This window comes from Poecilia formosa, unplaced genomic scaffold, assembly GCF_000485575.1.
Source record: "Poecilia formosa unplaced genomic scaffold, Poecilia_formosa-5.1.2 Scaffold47, whole genome shotgun sequence".
NCBI classification, from domain to species: domain Eukaryota; kingdom Metazoa; phylum Chordata; class Actinopteri; order Cyprinodontiformes; family Poeciliidae; genus Poecilia; species Poecilia formosa.
In genome coordinates this window covers 925,768-948,429 of record NW_006799986.1, presented here as the reverse complement: position 1 = coordinate 948,429, position 22,662 = coordinate 925,768, and the positions used below count along the sequence as shown (strand labels likewise).

The window sequence follows — 22,662 nt, the reverse complement described above, 5'->3', positions numbered from 1 at the left end:
CCATGTTGGGTTTCGCTCCAGTTATGAACCTGCTTATTTTAACACAGATATTTACTGAAATTTACTCCAAAAACAACGTTTAACTTTAGCAATTCCAGAGAAACAGCAAAAAGCAGATGAACCGGATATAATCCAGTAATAGACAGATCCATCTGCAGCGTTTAGACGGTGAGACTGAATAATTTCTGCATCTGGTAATAAACTCTCTGAGTTTTTAACAATAATAAAAATACATAAAACCATCTATGAAACTGTGATGCTCCAGCAGCCTGCAGCTCCCACAACCTGAAATGTGTTGCATAATTTCCCCAAATTAAGTCTGGGGAGTTGAGAACAATCCATCATGTGGGCCGGACCACCAGAACCTCTGAGGCGGGCTGGACCAGCGGAAAGCCCTGCAGCTGAAGCGACACCTGGAACGCTGGGAACCGCTGACCTACATTGGATTTACATGAGGGGATTGCAAATGGAAGAGCTCGTTCTGCTCCTCTGTCGTCTGGAAGGGCATCTGAAAGACTTTCTGCTGAAACCTTTTCAATCCAAAAGATCGGCTGTGTTTTGTTTCTGATGCTCAGATGCAAAAACGAGCTGCGCAGCAGAAAGCTGGTCTGAAAACAGACAAAGCCGACATGGCAGCCAGATTTAAATGTGGCTAAACCAAAGTCCTGCGCTGAGCTTTGGAGAACAAACTTCAAAATAAGAGCATGAATATAAATGACTAACTGTCAACAACTAAAATTTCAGCAGAGATGAAATTCAACTGAAAGTTCACAAAGCAGAGCTTTGTGAACTAAAGGAGGCGCTAAATGCGCTAAATGCTTTACTATAACGATGCTAAATAAAAAATTAGCCTTGATATTAGCGGATCGTTTTCACCAAAGCCCAAAGGATACGAGTAAAACCACAAACCGCAGAATTAAAAAGAGAAAGTTACTTTCAGAGAGCAACAGAAGTTAATTTGTGTTGAGCTAAAATTTTCCTTATTTTCTGGACATAAATCAAAATAACGATAATCATGAATATCTAAACATGACCTGAATTAGTGTCTTACTTTTTAAGTAAGACACTAATTCTTTTAAAAAAAATACTTTCTTCCTGCAGAGCAATAAATCAATATTCACAATGCAAAGCAACGGCCTGCTGAGGAACTACTGAAGCTTCAAGTTCCCCCACTGCGCCTCATAACGGCTTAAGGATGAAAACAATGCTGCGGTAAACAGTCATTTCTCCTGCTAGCGCTAAGCTAGTGCGTTTGCTTTGGTTGCGTTTACCCAGAATGCCCACTGTCTGCTTATGGAGCGGTCTGTGGTCCTCTTGGTGTTCTGCACCAGAGTTCACTTTAACCGAACCAGCCGAGGTTGGTGGGCAGACCAGTTTGATTAGCGTTCACACTTCCTCAAACGAACCGGACTTTCTAGACAAACGGACTGGAGTTGCATTATAAAAGGTGGGAATTCACTCAGCATGTTCAGAATCCGGGTCTTTGTTGGAGAAACTCTGGTTACGGCAGAAACAAACCTGGAAATTCAATTATTTTATTTCAGATCTAGTTTCACAGGTTTCTAATCTGTTATTCCCATCACTGCTGCCCTCTAGTGGCCAGCCTGCATGTGGCAGCCTCTTGCAAACCACATCCATCCCCATCTCTAGTTTGCATGTTGAGTAAATTACATCCAGACTGGACAGGTCCTGCATGGTGATGAGCTGATTTCAGTTTTCATGTGAAACTGTTCAAAAGAAATCAGCTGCTAATATGAAGGCTGACATCTTGATCCTCTCACAGCAGCTGGAATAATCAATAACTCAGCGCAGACCTAATCTTTCAAATTGAACCATCAGTTTAAAGAAGTTGGCGCCACAGAAGCGGCTCGGCGGTCCCGGCGCTCCGGGTTCCTCTGAGTGGGGATGATTGGAGGAGGAGGAGGAGGAGACAGAGAGGGAGGTGCAGCAGGCAGAGGGAGGAGGAGGACGGCAGCCCAGTCTGCGCTCGGCTCAGGGAGACGAAGCCCCGCGTCCACCTGCTCCAGCTTTCAACAAGTGCAGACGAGACAAACGGAGCTTAAGAAGTGGATTTCCTCTCCAAACAAACGGCGAAACTCATCCTGCCTCGTCCCACCGGAGCTGGAAAACCAGAGGAACTCCAAACATTCCCGTCAAGAGGAGGAAGAAGCTTCAACTCGTTACGGTGAGCAACTTTAGACGATTTTCAATCATTTCAGAAACGTTTTGCTTCCTACAAATGATTCCTGAGTCTTACAACTGAATGAAGTTAAAGTCAAAGTGGTGAGATTTTAGTGTTTTACCTCCTGCAGAGTCAGAATAGGAGCTGCAGGACGCCCCGCTCCTGTTAGAAACCTTACAGTAGGAGCCGTTTGGATGAGGAGATCCTCGGCGGATGACCTCAGACTCAGCCGGGGTTCATTGTGAGAGCCGCTCCTGCAGGACAGAGCGAGTAAATTTAGTCTCTGGCTATTCTTATCTGGGAGGCGGCGGTCCTGGAGAGACGGGAGCGCTGCAGGGAGAGGAGGCGCTCGCTCCGTTCGGTCCAGCTGTGAAATCACGTAATTAGGACTGAGGCGAGGCATTACGCCCGGCCTAATTGAATGAGAGAACGCAGGTGATGACCTGCATGTAAGTCCGCCTGCTGCTTTATGAGATTTGGACGAATGGATTCATTCTCCTTAATCACATTATGCATTCTGCAAGCACTGTGGGATGCTATTAACTCTGCAGATTGAAAAAAGCAACACAGGAGTTAAGTCTGGATTTAAATAACTGTTTTGTTTTCTTTCCAGAACACGACGCGATGTTTGGAGTCCGGCGTTTTTCCTGGTGTTAATCTGGAGATTACAGCTTCCCATTGGAATATGTTCTGGATGAAACATGCATCAAGAGACTGTTGGAATCAATTTTAATGGATTATCTCAAGAGTCCACGGTTCCACAAATGAGCTGCTGATTTTATCTGATGAGGGAGACCATCGGGCCGGACGATGAAGCCTTCTGCCTGACAGGACGTTGTGGAAGTCCCTGCTGAGTATGCAGGACGCTGCGAGGCCTCGGATGCTTGGCTTCGCCCTGCTGTGGGGCGTGATTCTCCTACATAACGCGTCCGTGGCGGCGTGTCCCTCCAGCTGCCACTGCATGGAGAAGAACGGCTTGACGGTGGTCCAATGCATGTCCCGCAACCTGGAGAGGATCCCCCCAGACCTCCCCAGAGACACAGTCGTCCTGCTTCTGGCGGCCAACCACATCACCCACATCCCCAACCACGCCTTCAGAGAGCTGCACTACCTGCAGGAGCTGGACCTGTCCAACAACGACATCGAGACGGTGGACATGGGCGCCTTCCTGGGCGTCTCCGACAGCCTGCTGGTGCTGGACCTATCCAACAATCACATCCAGAGCGTCCCCAAGGAGGCGTTCGCCCGGCTGCGGGCCAAAATCAGCCTCTCCAACAACCCGTGGCACTGCGAGTGCACGCTGCAGGAGGTGCTGCGGGAGCTGCGGCTGGACCCGGAGACGGTCAACGAGGTGATCTGCCACACGGCGGTGCAGGAGGAGTACGCCGGCAAGCCCGTCATCCAGGTGCTGGACTCAGGGATCAACTTCTGCAACTTCCACCACAAGACGACCGACGTGGCCATGTTCGTCACCATGTTCGGCTGGTTCACCATGGTGATCGTATACGTGATCTACTACGTCAGACACAATCAGGAGGACGCCAGGAGGCACCTGGAGTACCTCAAGTCACTGCCCAGCAACTCTCAGATCAGCAAGGACTTTGACACCATCAGCACGGTTCTTTAACAGGAGACGACGGCTGGAGGAAGCGTCTGGATACGCCGCGATGGACGCAGAGTTCTGGGAAAACAGTCCTGGTGGGGTCACCACGAACCTTTTCGGGTTGGTTGAGTCTCCTGACATTTTCCACCAGTCATGATAAAGGCTCATAATCTCTGTTTGCAAACACAACATTCAAACCCACAGAGTATTTTACTTGGGTCACATTAATAATCTACTTTGACTCTTGGTGGAGGGAAAATCCAGAATCGATCTCAACCTGTGAGTTGAGGACTTTTCCCCGAGTAGCTGCAGGGTGTGAGGTTTTTAAAACAAATCAGTTGATATCAGGCTGTTGTCACCTGGAGGTCCAGTAGGCTCTGTTAGGAACCAGAACATCTGCTCCTCCTCCAGCTGCTGTGGTTCTGAGTCAAACCAACCTGTTCTCCTCCTGGCCTGTGGGGGCGCTGCACCAAGAACCACTGAAGGAAACGACCCTAAAACCTCTGAAGAGGTCGTCTTTCTAACCTGTAAGAGCTGAACCAGCTCAGTACTTGGTGGAAGCTAATGCTACCTGTAAATTCAGCCATTTTGAGCAGTGAGCACTGCCAGGTAATATGTTGGATACCCTACAGCACTGAAACATTAGCTCAAGGAAAATATGCAGATGGCACAAGTTAGGAAAAAAAGTATTTTATTAAAGAACATAAAACTTTTTAGAAAACAACCTCCAGTCCACCTGATGGTCTGGCTGTCGACTCCAGGAACAAAAGCTCCAGGTGTCATTTCTCAGTGTGACGGCGAAAGCAGAAGCAGGGATGAGCTCAGAATCAAACTCTGCTGCAGCTGCAACTTCCCACCAGGCGTGGAGCAGCTTTACTGTTATTATGGGATGCAACTCAGATCAACACTTTATCTGCCAGGGGCTCAAGCTGCATGAAGCAGTGCTTTAATCCAATATATTCCTAAATCTGAACAATTTATCTAATCCACTGTGCAACCATTATGTAAACGTTCAGATTGGCTGCCAGTCTAATTTATCAAGCTGTTAGCTCATCAAGCTAGCACAGCATGGCTAACTAAGATCAGAAGGTATGAGGCAGCATTTATGCTAAAGGGTAATAATTACCGAACATTTTAAAAGTTGATGTTTCTTTACATATCGAGTCAATTTTGAGTGATGTGTTTGCAAACGACACTTCATTGCACTTTATTGTTGCTTTTAAGTGAGAAACGTTTTGCAGGCGAGTGCTGATGAGGAGCAACATGTCAGGAAGATTAAATAATCTGATGACGACCTCAATGAAAATGTAAGAGCCGAAATAAATGCTGACGGTTCCTGAAAGAAGCTCAGACATTACAGCAAATGATTTGGGGAATTTATTGTGAATGAAACAGATTGTTGTGTTTTAGCTAACTCAGAAAGATGCTAATGCGTCAAAAACCAACATTTTCAATGTTTATCAGCTCTTATTCTGAAATATGACAAATAATCTCTGATTTCTAAACCAAGTTCAACCAAAATGTCTGTGTTATAACAGCTGGAGAAGAAAAGCACAAAATAAACCTTCCCATTAGTTATGATGCATTTTTACTGAACACATTTCTGTTGATGCTGTGATGTGATTGAATCGTGGAAGTGGAGGGGAAGGCCGGAGTCTCCCGGTCGCTTTGCTGCGGCTGATTTATGCCGCAGATGTCCCAAAGTCAAGGTGAAGACGATTTTACGAGCTACGCGCTAATTTATGGAGCCGCTCCAGACGCTAGCATAAAACAGCAAAGCTTGAAATAAAGCGGAGAGCTCTTAGAAACGAAGCTCCTCGTGTCCCGCTGGAGCCAACGGATCATTTACAAAAGCAAAAGTTTCCAGATTTTTTATTCTTTTTAATGCGTTTTGAAATCATTGAGATTTTTCATCGTTGGGTTTAGAGTAAATCCTAAACGTCTCAGAAACGTCTTTGCCAGGCTGGGATTTGACGTTTTAATGCTTTAATGTGTGGTAATATATACAAACGCTCTCCACAGCCTTGGACGTTTCCCAATGTATGAACCTGCTTAATTCCTGCATATCAAATATGTTGGACTTAGTGCATAAATTACAAGCAAACAGCTGCTGACCTGGACAACAGGAGGACATGATGATTCTTTTACAGCTGCCACTCTGGCCACTTTATCCGCCTAAGACTCCATTTCTTATTTTTTACTGCCAATATTCTGTGTCCTTGTAAAGATTAATGTGGTTTTAGCTGCTGTTTTATTTCCATAAAGTGGAAATATGTTTATTTAAACATAAATATGATTTGGAGTCTATGCAAAGGAAGGATTTATTTGTTGTAGCTGCAGCGATGAGCAGATGTTTGGATCTGAACCGTTAATTTTATCACATTGTAAAAAAAATTGATTTAGGAAAATGCCAGAAGAAAAGCTGGAAATCTAAAAAAAGTCATTCTGGTTGCTTCACCTGCTGCTCGTTTGGCTGCAGAACTTAAAATGTTCATGTTGAGTCCAGAAATGCTTCAACGGTCATTCTATGGAGGACTCATCCTGCCAAAATTACCAGGAAATATGGAAACAAATAAATGTCTTGAATAAATAATTAACAGTCCCTGAAGGATTTAAATTTGTTTCTCAATCAAAGTCACTGATTTTGTGACGTAACTTAGAAATATTTGCTATAATTTTTCCTCCACAATCGACGTATAGAAAAAAACAATCTGACGGATTGGGCACACAAACATTCATATTCTTTAATTTGTGCTACGTTCCACAGCAATCACGAAATTTAACTTGACATCAAGTAAAGCTGGTTTTATAAAGATGTTTAGATATTGATGACTAATTATGATTATTTATGCCCAGAAGAGAAGGGATGTTTTTTCAACTTACCACAAATTATCTCTAATTTATTGATTAAACAAAATATGCAAATGAAAATGTGAATTAGTTGGAAAAAAGCCATCTGCTACACTCAGTGCTAATGCGCCAGTAGCAGAGCTAATTTTTTTTTTTTCTTAACATTGAAAACGTTTAGCGGGATTAGCTTCCACGATTAGCTACAGCAGTGGTTCCCAAACTTTTTCTTCTGCGCCCCCCCAGTGGTTTCCAAACATTTTCTGCGGCCCCTCCTCCCCCTATGGATTACAAATGACTGTCTGGTTGAAACGACGCGTGTGACGGGGGGGCATCGACTTTTTTGAAGTAAAATTAGAAGTAAATTAGAAGTAAAATAAAAAAAGATAAAATGGAAACAATATTAAAACTATAATAAATCAAATTCAGCAATAAATCAAACCACAGACGGCAGAGAACAAAATACGATACTTAGGGGCGTCAGAAAACACGCAAATTATGTCAAAATTAAATTTTTGCTCCAGGCTTGTAGTCCTTTAAGGGAGATCTAATTTGAAATGATGTTAGCGCTTTAGCATTAGTAGCTAGTGCTACTATTTAGTATACTAATGCTAAAGGTTTAGCTCTGTAGCGTTAGCAGGTCAAATGTTTTTGATCACTGGTTCATGATTAGAGCAACTAACTCTTTAGTTAGCTGCTGCCTCTCCCCACCGGATGGGCAGCTAATCTGGAATGAAGCTAGTTCTTTAGCATTAGCTTCTGCTAAACACCATGTTGCTTAGCGCTTTAATGCTAGCAGAACCCATGTTTTTCATTAGTGCTTCAGAGTTAGAGTTATGTAATCCATTTATATTATATCCACCACTGGGATATAATTTGAATAGAAGTTAGCGTTTTAGCATTAGCTAAACACCATGTGCTTTAGCGCACATTAGTTGCTAACGCAGAACTAATGTTTATGATTTTCCTGGAAAGTTTTCTTTGATTTGTGGCAAACAGATTTTTATCTCAAGTCTGTCCAAAGAATTTATTTAAATTCAGATTTTTGTCTCAGATTTTGCTCCGACTTTCGTGGCTTTTCTTGAAAAATGGTTTCCTTCTTCCAAACTGTTAGACCTCCATGTCATTTTCTCTTTAGTCTGAATTGTTTGGTTATATTACTGAAATATTTCAATATTGTTGAAACTGGAAGTTGGAAACGTTGAGTAAAAATAAAAACGGAGAAAATCAAAGCTGGTTGATGACTTGATGAATAAACTCAAACATAAATTCCAGCTCATCGTCGTTTCTGATGTTTTTGCCAGGTGGTTTTAGTGTTTCTGGGGTCGTAATCTGGGAGTTTTTGTGTCTAAGTGCCTTTCCTCTGGGTTTCTGCACCGCAGCACTGTGCACTGCAGCCATCAGAGGCGGAAAACGTCCTGAAACGTTTCGTGTTTTTGTGCTCCAACTGTACCTGCTGTCATGTGCCGACCTGCATAGTTGTTTAAATAAATGCAAACTAATCATTTATGATGAATCAACACTAATTTCACTTTCTGTGTCCCGTCTGTCAGTCTGTGCAGTTTAAACAGTCATGTTACATATTCTCTGTTTTTCTCTGTTAATTGGTTAAATGCTGTCTTTGATACTTTGTTATGTACGTTATAAAGTAAATTGACGTCTTTACAGACTTTGGCTGGTCTGATTATATTTGGGGAATGAAAGGGCTCCTTTCATTCCTGTTTTCTATTTATTCCAATAATTACTTTGTTTTTATTTTTGTGGACCAGCAAAATAAAAAGTTTCTCCAACACAATTCAAAGCCTGATTTTATTTTATGTTTGTACTGATCATCGTTTCTCATTTGGAGTCCCATGAAGTGTGTCAGGATTTTATTCAGCCTGATTTATGTAAATCCTTCAACAATGCTAGGCTAACACGCTAATCGCAGAGCTAACAAACATTTCCTGCAGTTAGTTTCCTCTTAATTTTTAAAAATAAATTAACAAATTTACTTTGCAATTTAAAAAATAACCAATACTATGACAACTGTAATGTTCTCGTAATATTATGACTTTATTCTGATAATTTTATGTTTTCTTAGTAATAATATTCTGTAAAAACAAGAAACAGAAAAAATAAAACAAGGACAGTAAAAATAAACAAATATCTAAATGCATTAAGGAAAATGTAAATTTTTTATTTTGTAAAACTAACATTTACATGATGGGATGTAAATAAACTTATATTTTGAGAGCAAATAAAAGCAAAATGTCTCTGAAAGACGGTTGGGGAAACTAAATACCAAATTAAAACATTTCAAGACGGAATCTGAAACTTAATCATTGATTTTATTGATTTTATTGATTTGTTTCACTTTGAGCTGAATGTTGGGGGATTTATTGAGGTTTTTACTGTCAAACATTCAGAGATTACATTTATATTGTGAGTTTTCTTTCCGTTTTGCCAGAAGGACTTTTTAAACATTTTCATGAAGATGAAGATCCAGTTTCAGCTGGTTCTGCTGGTTCGTGTCTGAAAAACGGGTCAGAACCAGGATGGATCCAAATGCAGGAGGTTTTCTCCATCCCTGATGCGCTTCAGCAGTAATTTCAGGTAGAAATGTAAAAATATATCCAGTAGTGCTTTTATTTCCCAGCAAACAGAGTTTAAAACACGAACTCGTTTTTTAAAACTCTTCGTTATTTTATCAGCCTCGCTCAGGCATCTCGCTTTTTTCCTCGCTTGTTTCCACATTATGCTTCCGGCGCGACCCCAACATGACCCCAATTTGGAGACATTTTGCTCCTTTCAGGCGTTTTCTGAATGAGATTCTTTACTTTGTTTATTTTTATTGGAGGTTTTCATTTCTGCAAAATGCAGAAGAAGTTTTTATATTAGACAAGCTTTTAGTTTGAATCTTCATCGACTGTTTCTGCTCTTATCTGAGGCATTTATTGTCTCGTTTGTTAAACCTTATTATAAAATAAAGTGTTTTCTCTAAGCTGTTAAGCTGATTTTAACTTTTAAAACATGACAGAGGGACTAAAAAATGAGTTTTATGGGAATATAATGTTAAATTACCAACATAACAACCACGAGCCGTTTCTCCTGCTAGCTGCTGCTAAGCTAGTGTGTTTGTTTTGGATGCATTTACCCAGAATTCCCTGCTCTGGAATCCACTTCCTGCTTGGATGCGCTTAGTGTTCCCATTCAAACCGAACCAGAGTTCGCTCCAACCGAACCCAGACGGAGGTTTGTAGTTCGGTTGGCGTTCACACCTCACCAACCGAACCGGACTCTCTGGAGAGGCGGACCGGAGTCGACTAAAGCGGCTGAAAAGGAGGAGCGTAAAAAGAGATGAATAAAAATATCCTCGGCACCTTCCAGACTTAAGCTTTTGAAAATCTTGGATTATTTTCCTTCCATCTCGCATTAAACTATTGAATAGTAAATTGTTTTAATGCCGTGACGGAAACGCCGACCAGAACCCGACCTTGTAACCTGCATAGACCCAGCAGCTGATTGTATCTTCAGTGTTTGACTTTTTTCCCGTCTTTGCTGATCAGTTTTATGAATCAGGTCTTTCTGGGTCAACGGCAGGTTTGAACCTCCTAACTGGCTCTCGACTTGCTCTCTGTACATTTGTGAACATCCAGAACAAACCTGAAAGTAAAAAGCCTCACAGAGGCATTCTGCTGGCCCAGAACCAGCCGGTCCGATCGATGAAACACTCATTACAGGGAGCGGGGCGAGCCTGCAGAACGGCCCATTCAAAGACCAGAGGTTCCAGCGTAATTACAGCCTTTGCTCTCCTCCCTGCTGCTGGATCAGGTTTCGCTTTCTGCAGCTGCTTTGCTTTTACTAATGATTCTGGCACAGAAACGCGGCCGGTCAGCCGGTTCCGAGTCCAGAGAGCCGGTTTGCAGAGCAGTTTGTTTTTTTAACCACTGGTCAAATAATCCAAATGATTTCTGTTAATTTTTACAGTGCAACTTTACGAACGGACACAGATCTCCTGCATAAAGCAACACAGCGTCAGATTTTACATGTTTTCCTGATATATCAAGTAAAAACATGCAGCTCATCTTAAACCTCAGCCTCTCTGAGTGACGTATTCGGAGGTCAGAGGAGAAAATGTAAATCTGTCCATAAAACAAGCCTCAAATACTAATGTTGCTCCAAGTATTAATGCGCAGGACGGAGCGTAACCCCACTGAGCGCCTCCAGCATCGACCCTGGCATCGCCGCTGCTGCATGCTCAACATGATGCTGCTCAGTTCCTCCTGCAGAGCTGCAGCCAGCAGAGGTCATGACCTCTAGAGCCATTAAACATGTGGCCACGTTATCCAAAGTAACGCAGCTCTGCTGTAAGCTGCATCACCCAAAACAATCATCCTCTGTAGAAATGCTGACACACTCAACATTTAACAAAAATTGGTAAAACAGGAGAATACAATCCCATAAGGTCTTTAAGGTAGTACGTACGGAATGCCAGTAGTGCTGAAATCTGTTTTGGAATTTGGGATCAGCGCATAAAGATGGAGACAGTTCTTGAAAAAGTGTTTTAATTCTGAATGAAAACTAGAATGTAATACATAAAATCGCCTCCATTATCCTGCCTTAGAGAAAATGTCTTTGTTATTTATTATTTCACTGTATTGTACTTAAACAATGGTGTAGCATAATGGTAATACGCTCGGACGTCTTCAAGACAAAGTGCCAGTTGGAATGAATATTGCAGATAATGTACCTAATAAATGTCCTGCTGTGTTTTCAGTTTTATTGTCACTTACTGTAAATAGTTTGTCTTTAATACATAAATACACATTTTGGTGCATTTCTGAAACTATCGTAGGAAGCTAAGTTAGCTTCTCCTAAGCTAAGTTTACCTTAGGAGAAGCTAACTGGGCTAAAGAGAAAATCCAGATTAGCGTTTTCATGGGGAGAAGTGGTGAAAATATTTGGCCGGCTGTTTTGTGGGTAACATGACTGATTCTTGTTGAAGCTAACGCAAACAGAAACCCAGATTTGGGTGAAGTTTGATAAAAAGTTGCTGCTGTGGTTCAGGAAGTGGTGAAAGTTGTCCCATAGAGTCGGGGAACTAATTATAATGCAATTCTTTTCCACATATTGATTCCTTTCCCCGTCTACCTGAACAAAGTAATTACGTTTAACAGTAGCACTGAGGCTTTAATTCCCCGCTGAACCGCCGCCATGCTGGGGCCGAGTGAAGCCGCTGGCTAATGGCCGCTCTAAGTGACAGCCCCCCTGCTGGGCCTGATCCTCTCTGTCATGAGCTTACCGCTCTGCACCTCAACGAAGGCCGTAATCATTTGTGATTAACATGTAGAACCTGGTTGCACGTCGCCTCGGCTTTCCAACCGGTTGCCATTTGGACCTTCTGCAAACCTCAACTTTTCTTAGAAAGGAATTAAAAATGGTCAAAAGTTTTCAGTAAAAACTTTATAACTGCAGACTCTGACAACAGGAAGTAGGCTAAAGGATCTCAAAGCAGCACAATTTCAGATGTAAAAAGGACAAAATGTGAAAGAGTTGAAAAGCTCTGAGGTTTTGGGACTCAACTTTTATCCACACAAAAATAAAATATTTACTTTTTAAAGTATTTTTACCGTGTTGTTCATTCATTTTTAAATGTCAGTTTGAACATAATTATTTTATTACCAACCAAAATAGGTAGCTTAGAAACTAAATATTTGGCTCTGAACTAAATAGTTAGGAAGCTAAATAGTTGCTATGCTAACTAAATGTTTAGCTTGTTAACATATTTGATACATGTTTTGTTTGAGGCTAAATATTTACCTAGCAAGCTAAATGTTTATCGTCAAACTAAATATTTTGATAAGAGAATATTTAACTTGCTAGCTAAATATTTAGCTTGATAAATCTTTGTTTCTAAACTAACTATGTTGTCTCCAAATACTTGGTCTGAAGCTAAATATTTAGTCTAGCTACATTCTTAGCTTACTAACTGAATACTTGTAAGCTAAATATTTAGCTTGGTAAATACATATTTAGCTTGAAACTAAATATGTTGTTTGTAACTAAATATTTAGTTTGGAGCTAAGTGTTTACTTAGCAAGCTACATATTTAGCCTCAAACTACATACCTAGATTGCTAGCTAAATATTGAACTTGCTAACTAAATATTCAAAAGCTAAATATTTAGTTTGAAACTGAAAAGTTATTGAACAACAAGTAAAAATTAATGTTTCTCCTCTTATAAAAACATAAATTTTTAAAGCTAAAGTTGTTAATTTTTGCCTGCAGATTTTATAAACGTCACCCAAAAGCTAATCCCAGATTAGCGGCTAGCATATCCATATCTGTCTTGGCGTTGTGTTCACAAACCTGGATTCTCCAAAAGGTGGCTGGGAAAACCAAACTCCTGCTTCGTAGTTGGTAATAATCAGTTAATTCAAAGATTCGATCAGCAGCTGCTGCTTTCACAAAGCAGACAAGCTTAGAAGGGAAAGTGAGGACTTTCTCTTTTTTGCACTACGATATACCGGCATGCTAAATCTGTACATATCCACAAAGAGACGCTCGTTCATCAAATATTCACAGATTATTCATTCAACACTTATAACTTCCTCCACAGAAGCAAACGGAGTCCAAAGTTGAAAGGCGGAGGTTTTCCCCGGCGGTAAAAGACGTGACTGTTCACAGTTTGAGGCGGTTTGTGTCTCGCTGTGACCCCGGCTCGCCCAGGTTTGGGCAGCCGGCGCCGTTTGGAGGGCGTTGGTAGCAGGTGGCGAGGCCGCTGCCAAGAAAGGTCGCAGTTTGATTTCCTGAAATGGTGAACGTGTCCAGGCGCATCATCACGTCCTTGAACATGGCGACAAGCGACCGCATGTCAAAATCTGTCCAGTGTCACGGATCATCAAGTCCTGGATGGTTTCAGACACTCAGACTCACAAAAGCCACGATTCATGATTTAAAAACGGTGGATTGACGGTGCAAGCGAAATGATTTCCTAAAGCATGAATTATAAGTTTATAAGTGCATGTATCTAAGAAATGTTGCATCTGTTGTTGAAATTTGGTCTGAAATGACATTTGATTTTTGTTGATGCAGCTAATTCTTTGTCTCAGATCTAAAGCATGCTCATGTAAGTAAAGCATTAAACATAGTCTGGATTATTGTAATCTGCATTATTAAACATAATCTGGCTTTAATGGTTAAAATATTAGCTTACCCAGTAGTGGTAACACTTCCGCTAACCTGCTAGTAGCAGGGCTAGCTTTTGAGGTAATTTTTCGTTTAGCATGTTAGCATTTAGCTTCTGCTAACTTCATGATTTAGTGCTTTTGTGTTTTTCTTTCAATTGTAATTGATAAAATTGTTTTATTTTTACCTGCTAACTGCATCATCAGCTAGCAGTGAGCACACTTCTGCTAACGCGCTAGTAACAGAGCGAGTTTTTAACTTGATTTTAGTACGTTAACTTTTTAAAACATTAAGCACATACAACTTCCTTTAACTTAATTTTCATTTAATGCTTCAGTATTTTTATCACTAAGAAAAAGTGTAGCACACTTCAGTATTTTCTTTTTCAGGCTGATCATCTTTTTCTAGATTTTTTTTGTGACTTTCAGCAATAAATAAGTAAACAACTTTAATATATTGCAATAAAAAGACCATACAGGCTAAACTAGAAAAATATGAAAACATTAATACACAGACTACATATAAACAGAAAATGTGTGCAAAAAAAATGTCTCACTTGGATGTTTTGCAGTTTTCTGTTCCATACAAACTTTCAGCCCCTATTACACTGCAAAAACAAAATATCTTTGTGGTTTTGTATTTTTGTAAGTCAATAATTTAACATTGAAGGACAAAGTTCTAGTTGGTTTTGAGAAAAGTTATAAAGTCCCAAATTAAATGACATTTTCCATCAATATTAAATAATTATGGACTAAAGCTCCTGAAAAGTCAATTTTAAAGTAGTTTTTTCTTATTTTAAGTATATAAAGATATTTTCACTAAAAACTAGACAAAAATACTTGGTAATATTTTCAGTTTTTGCAGAATAAACTTTCACCTCAGTTAGCCGCCTGCTGCAGCTAACAGCTAGCATCCTTTCCACCTCTGCGGGTCCATTGATTGATTATCCCAGTTGATCAGGACTGATGGCCTGGCACGCGGCTGCAACGCGTTCACATTCTACCAGCTGCATGAAAGGTATTGATTGGTGAGTGGAAAGTTTTTCCCAAGATAAATAATTTTCTAGCGCTGCCTCCAGCCCTCCGGCTCCAGCAGTCACTCCCTCCCTTCTGCGTTGATTAATAGCTGTCTGTTAAGTGCCTGTGAACGTTTTCCATACATGACTTCAGATTTTGGAGGGCACGGCTTTTAAATCAATACGGAGTTTCAATAACATGATGTCAGGAGCTGACAGGCAGCGTGAAGCAGTAAATCAGGCTTTCAGTGGAGGAGGTGACCCGCTGCAGAGCAACGGCTGCTTAATGGATTTTATAAAACAGGGACATTCAGACGAGGAGATGGGCGCAGGGGGAGAACAAAGCGCAAGACGCAGCAACTCGCAGGCGCTCATCACGCCACCAGGTCGGAGCCAGGAGTTTATCCTGGCCGAACATTATACAACCATCTACATGGAAGAAACATGGACCAACATTCACCTTCATTTGTCTGGACTTTGACTAGGACATTCAAAAAACTTCATTTTAGGATTTTTTTGTCTTACCTAATTATTTAAATCTGCGTGACTGAAAGCTTTTTAAATTTCTGCTGTCAGAAACAGAAACACTTTACAAAATGTAAACTTTACATTTTGTAAAATTACACTGTAAAACATTAACTGCAACAATTTGGTTTATTTAATCTGACATAAGAAAAAAAACGGTTTATATTTCACTGCTGCGTTTTCACATTAGTCATTTAAAAAGGTCAGTTTCAAACTAAAAATTTTGTTTAACTTATTTTACCAAATATTTAGCTCCAAACTAAATAATTGGGTATTTAGTTGGTACCAAATGTTTACTAAATATCAAATTGGTAAAGATTTAGCTCTAAACTAAATATTTGGCTCCAAATTAAATATTTAGCCAGTAAAATATTTAATTTTCCAACTTAGTTTATTCACTAAATATTTAGTTAGTAAACTAAATATTAATATTTGTTTCTCATTTAATCTTTTTCATGTCTGAATGAAACGTTTTGTTTTTGAAATCTGCCTACTTCATGCTGTCAGAAAGCTTCTATTTAAGGAACTTCTGAACAGATGTTAACGTATCTCTGTCCCTCCTGCATGTTTTCCTTCCACTCAACTTTCTGTCGTGTTTGAATACAACTCTGTGAGTGAATAAAAATCTGTATGTATATATGGCTTTTACACTGTAAAAATATCAGTTCAGTCCATTTATTCAGTCCATCTACACTGAATTAAGTAGCTCAACTACATATAAACATGTCTACAATAATTTAATTTTCTGAGTTGGATCAGAACATTTTGTAACAAACTGAACTAAAACCCATTAAAATGAGTTTAAATTCAAATCTGGCCCAATAAAACACCCTGATCCTCACCAGTATGACGACACAGAGCTGCTTCCAGTACATTTAATCTGTAATCCTGTGACAGATTACAAACAAATCAATAAAAAACATTTAAACGTTCTTCAAAAATATCACTTAAAAACCTAATTTTTCAGCTTTTGTTGGAGATCAGTTTAATAAAAACTTGTTTTCTTTCTGAGTGTTTGATGATTCGGTGGCGCTTCGTTAAAACGGTTCGTTCGTTCAGCAGGAAGTGGCAGCCGGGCCGCGGGGCGCCGTTCCTGCTCCTTCCTGCTGCAGCGTTCCTATTTCTGTGGCCGACATCGCAGCGTCTCACTCCTGACACCCGGTTCTTCTTCTGCTCTGAATTATGCATCTGTGTCCAAGCAGCCCAAGGCCATGATGGGCTGGCGTCAGATTGAACCACCGCTGTGACCAACACGATGTCAGCGATGTCGGGATTTATGAGGCCGGACAAGATGGTGGAGATGAGAAATATCATCATCCTCAGTTATTACCTCCTTCCAGTGTAGGTGGTTTCATTCAGCATGAATCTGCGTTCTGTCTGGTTCATGAAGTGTTTTCCTTCAATATTTACTTATTTTAGGAAATACTGAAGTTCCACTGCAGATTATTTCACTTACTGAACAAAATTAAACACATTTTTCATCAAAAATAAGGAACTTCTGACCAAAAGCTCCCATTTCTTGCTGAAAAGTTGCTTGCAAATTAATTGTGCCTTATTTCAAGTGAACCAAGTATTTGTACTAAAAACTAGACAAAAATACGTTTTGCTCATTTCTGTTTTGTTCTTTAAAATATCTGAATTTTGTTTCTGTCTGATTAAATCGTCATTTACTCAGACGTGATGATTACACGGTAAATAATTACCTATGTTAGGACTATAATTAATTATAAGGTCATTGTATTTAGTGGAAGCTAAAGCTGGTAAACACAATGTTGCTCTTATTCTTCACTTCAGAATAAAAGCATGAATGTCTAAAGACTTGAAGAATCCTTAACAGGAAACTTCAACACAGACGTTCAACTTCATTCAACTGAAACTTTACAAAACATCCAAGTAAATTACAGCCTTAGGATAAATTAATTCAGGGGAAGAGAAATCCTCCAAACTTTTCCAAAGTTAGCAGAAGCGCTAAGCAAAGAGTTAGCAGCTAAGCTATCAGCAGATTCATGACCCGTTGGCATATGAAGTAGCAGATTAGTACTAAAGTTTTGCTTCAGTTGGTTTGGTTTCTATTTCTCTTCTTTTTCCCCAAATTACTTTCAGTGCATTTATATTCAAAGGAAACTTCATTTGAAAGTTTTTGGCCTGTTTAATGAACTGAAAATCTGTTTAAATCCGTCTCCATCTTGGCGTCGCCTGATGCCGTTTGAGCGTTTTAACACGGATCCCAGCAATGTTCCACATCTTAATGAAATCAACCGTCAGACTGCGGCGCCCCCTGGAGGACCGGAGGCCTCTGCTGTTCACCAGTTCATCCCAGTACGCTCTCGGCAGATTTCACAGATTTAATCACATTTAGGAAAAAACAATGGATCAACTTCTGTCTGTGCAGCTCGTATAAAACAATCTGATCTGGAAAGACGTTCGTTTCAGACAGAACGGATTCTGTTTCAAGTCTTTGCAGATCTCAATGACGTCTGCATGCAAATAAACAGAATTTCTCACATAAACCAAACATGAGTGGAAATATGGTGACTTTTAAGAGTTTTAGCTCCACTACAGAGTTTCACTGCGATGTTGTCCTTGTCCCGGGACACAGCAGGGTCGATTTATTGACCAAAACACATCAGCCTGAACTCACACAGGAGGCTTTCTGCCTTCTTCTTTCTCAATTAATCAAACTTTACAGTTTTACTGCAGCCAGGTGTAACAATGAGCTGCTAACAGACAATAAAAACCAGAGAACAGACAGAGAGAGTCTCTGTGTGTGTGTGTGTGTGTGTGTGTGTGTGTGTGTGTGTGTGTGTGTGTGGCGACTAGGTAAACTGGTAATGAAGAGACCAGCACAGAAAAAGGCCCAATATATATAATTTGACAAGTCAATTGATTTAAAAATATACATACCAACCAGATAAATCAATCATTTATTTTCCCCCAAACAGGCATGATCTTTTAAACTTGAGCAAATCTTATTTGACAGATGAAAACGTCTCCATGCTTGTTGTTCAAAGAAACTCCTCCTGGTTGTTTCCAGACCAGGTTAGTGCAGCGAAACGCTGGTGTTAAACTTCGCTCTGTAACTGCAGGTCGCCTCCACCTGCCCCTCTGAGTCGGCGCCAACGTTCCCTGGGATTAATGGGTTTTAAGGTTAGAAAGCGTGAAGCCGTTTGGACGGACGGGCAGCCGTCCTGAAGAGCGTGGCTCATTTAGCGAAGCAATAAAATATGAAACTCCCTGAAAATAACTTCAGCCGTAACCCCCAACATGGAAACAAAAGGACTAATGATCAGACTGCGCTCCACGATCACATCTCCGCTTTGGAAACGAGTCAATCTGCTGCAGCGTCTGCATCCCACCAGACTGAATAATTTGTTTTGAAAGGAGAATGAAAAGTTAAAAAAAGCCCAAAACTTAATGATTTTGGACTGAAAACATTTGATCATCTTTCATGTGAGGCGGACAATCAGACAACTGCTGAAAAAACAGAAATGTGGTAAATATAGTTTATAGTTTATATTTTGATGCTTACAGAAAATCAAAACTCAAATCAGAAAATTATATCAGACTGCTACAGAAGAGAGGAGTATCTAATGGAAAGTTAAGTGGAAGGAAAATGTAGACAAACAGATAAAGCGTTAAGAGGAAAGGAAGCTTCAAGCCTCACTCATCGTTTTAGCAGTTCCTGAATTTATGCCCAATAATTGGAAAAAGTTTGACTGTGTTTCATTTTAATTTGTTTCAATTAATATTCAACAAGCTAAATGGAGAATCCACATCATCTCATCACATCAACCAGATAAATACATTTAACTTTTTCTCAGCAGTGTCAAAAACCACCAGATCTGGCTCCAATAACGTCACATAAACAATTAAATTAAAGGATTTCACTTAAATCACAACAACTTCCTGCTCATCAAATGATCTGCTCTGCTGCTGCACTGGAAACTGGAGTTACAAACACTTTAGACAAAGTTTTGAAATCAGGGAACATTCATCCAATAAGAAACTGGTTCAGAGCAGTTCAACTGATACTCGGATGGAAAGATTTTTAAACGATTGATTTAGCTAAAGCTGTGTTAGCGTGGTAACAAAACGCACCTCTGATGGTCCAGAGAGTCCAGAAATGATTGATTTCTGTGGAACAGACTGGATCTGATTTTATCCAATAGCTAACATTAGTAAAGTGCTAGCTTAGTGGAAATGACATGCGCCGTAAACATCACCAGTCTTCTTGTCACCAATAAAACATCTTAACAGCCGAAACACTGAATTTCTTTAAAGACTAAAACCCAACCTGGTTATTGATGCTTTTAAATCATAAATGAAACATTGACCAACACTGTGATGTGTGAGATCTTTACAGGTTTTCTCAATTGTTGCCTTTGTGTTATGATGTAAAGGGCTTTGAACTGCCTTGCTGCTGAAATACAGATTAAATTTTATGTAATACTTTCCCTTTGTTTTCTGCAGCTGTCAGCCAGATTGTCTGACATTAGCAAAAATAAATTCTTAAAATGAAAACTGACATGTTTAGTTTTTGCAGCACTTGCAGTGAGAAACAAACGGTGTTTTTTCTGATGTCCTCTTAGCCTCAGTAAATGACCAGCAGCCTTTTGTTTTCGCTCCATTTGGAGGCTCTAATAAACACGGCTACATTCAGGAGAAACCTCCAATCAGACGTCGGGCTGCGCGCGTCTCCCCTCTGTGATGGAAAACTGGGACAAAAGGCCCGTTTGCCGCCGTATCTGTGTCTCCATTGTGTGCCGCAGTCGGACGGCTTAATGCGACCTCATGTCGGCTGCGAGAAAACACATTTCAGTGACAGCATGTTGGTTCATTCAGCAGGCTAATTAAAGCGTCCGATAGGGTTGTTCATCGGTTTGGAACGGAGAGAGAAACCTGCAGCTGACCCGTTTCTCTGCCCCATTTGGCACCGCCGCTCTGAAATGACTGGAGCCGAGATATTTATGTCAGAACCGAGCTGCTCAGGTGTTCCCTCAATGACAGCAGGAGGAAACTCAGGACTGACCCTCAGCATCAAGAAACGTCTGACTCACGTCCCTGATGACGTCCTAAGACGGAGAACAACGGCCTTTCTGAGAAAAATTCAAACATTTATGAGAATAAACTCAGTATTATGGCAATATTATTTCAACTTTCTGATCATTTTATTCTTGTAATGCACAGTTCCCACAAGTCTGAACCGGACGTTATCCACGCCATCTTGGTAGGCAAGCGCAGCGTAAAGCACAGCAGACCCAGGGCTCCCAGACCAACAGGAAAATGTGTGGACTCCCTTCGCCAACATGCAAGGAGAAGATTTATTAACAAGATGGCTGCTGTCGGGATCGACCCGTAGGAGGACAAGCTGCCTCCGATCTGAACAGGAAGAGTTCGTACAACATGGAGCAGCTTCATACGAAAAACGTAACGGATTCCTAAAGTACGTACAAACTGTGTGTGAACTCTTTTCTGAGATTTTTGTTTTTAAAATACAAAATTCAAAAATAAGCCTTTTTTTGTAACTTTATTGAACCCTGATGAGGAACCGCACAGCATTAGCTTTAGCTGCTAGATAGCTAAGCTAGGCTGGTGGAATCAACCGACTCTCGCACTCTTTGGTCGCCTAGCAACAACCTGCTGGGTACCTGCGCAGCAGCAGTTTACGGTTTTAACTTCTTAAAATAATAAAATAAACAGTTTGGAGTGAAAACAGTGGATGAAACAGGAAATTTCATGTCACCAGTGTGGCAGTATTTTAGATATTCCAGAAAACTAATCAATAATTATCAATAGATTGATATGAAACATCGTGATGCGTTTTGCCAGAGTAGAAATATTCATGAACTCACCGAATTTTTGTTTTAATACTTAATAACTTAGATAAATCAAGTGGGTTTTGACATAAAAACTAGTAAAAAGAAATAAAATAATTTTTAAGAAGCCTTCCTGAGTGAAGATGGAGGCATCATCACCTCGTTTCCTCTCACCATGAACATCTGATGGTTCCTACAAATATCAGCCATGACCCCCTGCTGTGTCTTCAGCGCTAAGAGTTAGAATCAGATTTTCCTCCATTGTGAACTTGGAGGAGAGAGCGAACGCGGGAACTTTCAGGATGTTATTGTTGCCATGGAAAAGCCTCTTTACTTATAATACAGTGGAAAAAGATGATCCATTTCTAAAATAAATAAATGTGAGCTTTGCGTTCACAAAGCATTCTGGGAAAAAAGTCAAACATTTCTGTTGGGAAAGTGGAGGGAAACTCGAAGTGTGCGCCGTGGAGAAACACACAGGAACGACGCTGGTCGTGGTTCCTGAATGTTGGAGCTATAAACGGTCCGATCTGAAAGAGGAATTATTTATAGCGACGCTGCGGCTTGCAGCCTCTTCCCGTTATCCGACGGCCCGATCAAACCAGTACACGAGAGCCAGGCCCTCACTTCAGAACCACCATTATTCCCCCCAGCCCTTTTCACCGGATACAAACCAGATTAGGGATCTAAGAAGTTTTTTTAAAGTAATTTTAAAAACCATAAAGTTGCTTTCATGGATAAAATTGATGCGGTGAGGCAGAACTGCAGCCATGCTGGGGAGATAAGGGCGAGGATGAGGAGTAGGAAGAGGAAGCACCGATAACTCCCCGACACTAATGCTCAGCACAGAGCCACTGAAACACTTTGAATTAATAAATCTATGAAATACACAATAAAAGTCTTTCAAATTCATCCAAAATGAAATCAAATTAACACTCAACTGTAATTAAATGTTAAAGACTCGATCTGAACCAACTACAGGAAATAAAGAGTTTTTGGACTTTACAAGCCACCGTACTCGGGCTTTACAGTAAAGATTAGCCTTTTGTAAAGTTACTCAGTCAAAATGAACAATAATCCATGTTGTCATAACAGGAAAAACAAGGGTTAATTTTTCAAAGTCAGTTCCACCATGTTTCAAACTAAATATTTAGTAACAAGCTAAATATTCAGCTAGCTGTGAGCTAGCTAGCTCATTTGCATTTTCAGTTGAATAAAGTTAAACATCTGTTAAAGTTTTGGGTCTCGGGTAATTAGACTTTTACAATTCATGATCTTATTTTTTAGTCTGAAAGCTGTTTACACAGCAGTTCCACTTTAGCATTAGCTTCTGCTAAACAGCATGTTGGTGTAGCATTTAGCGTTAGCTTGCGCTAAATAGCATGTTGGTGTAGAGCTTTTCCACCTTGTCTGCTTGATGTTTTGATGAATTTATTCATCAAAACATCAAATGTTAAACATCGAGTCTTTAACATTCACAGAATGTCACCATGTTTGATAATGA

The 22,662-nt window shown here is 40.3% G+C and overlaps 1 protein-coding gene across 1 annotated transcript; it reads left to right on the top strand.

Annotated features, from left to right (window-relative positions):
• The first annotated feature begins 1,114 nt into the window (after positions 1-1,114).
• On the top strand, positions 1,115-6,475 carry lrrc3 (leucine rich repeat containing 3). Its single transcript, XM_007552273.2, has 2 exons — positions 1,115-2,185; positions 2,796-6,475. Exon 2 carries the CDS (start codon positions 3,039-3,041, stop codon positions 3,807-3,809), a length of 771 nt encoding a protein of 256 aa, XP_007552335.1. The 5' UTR covers positions 1,115-2,185; positions 2,796-3,038; the 3' UTR covers positions 3,810-6,475.
• Positions 6,476-22,662: the final 16,187 nt, after the last annotated feature.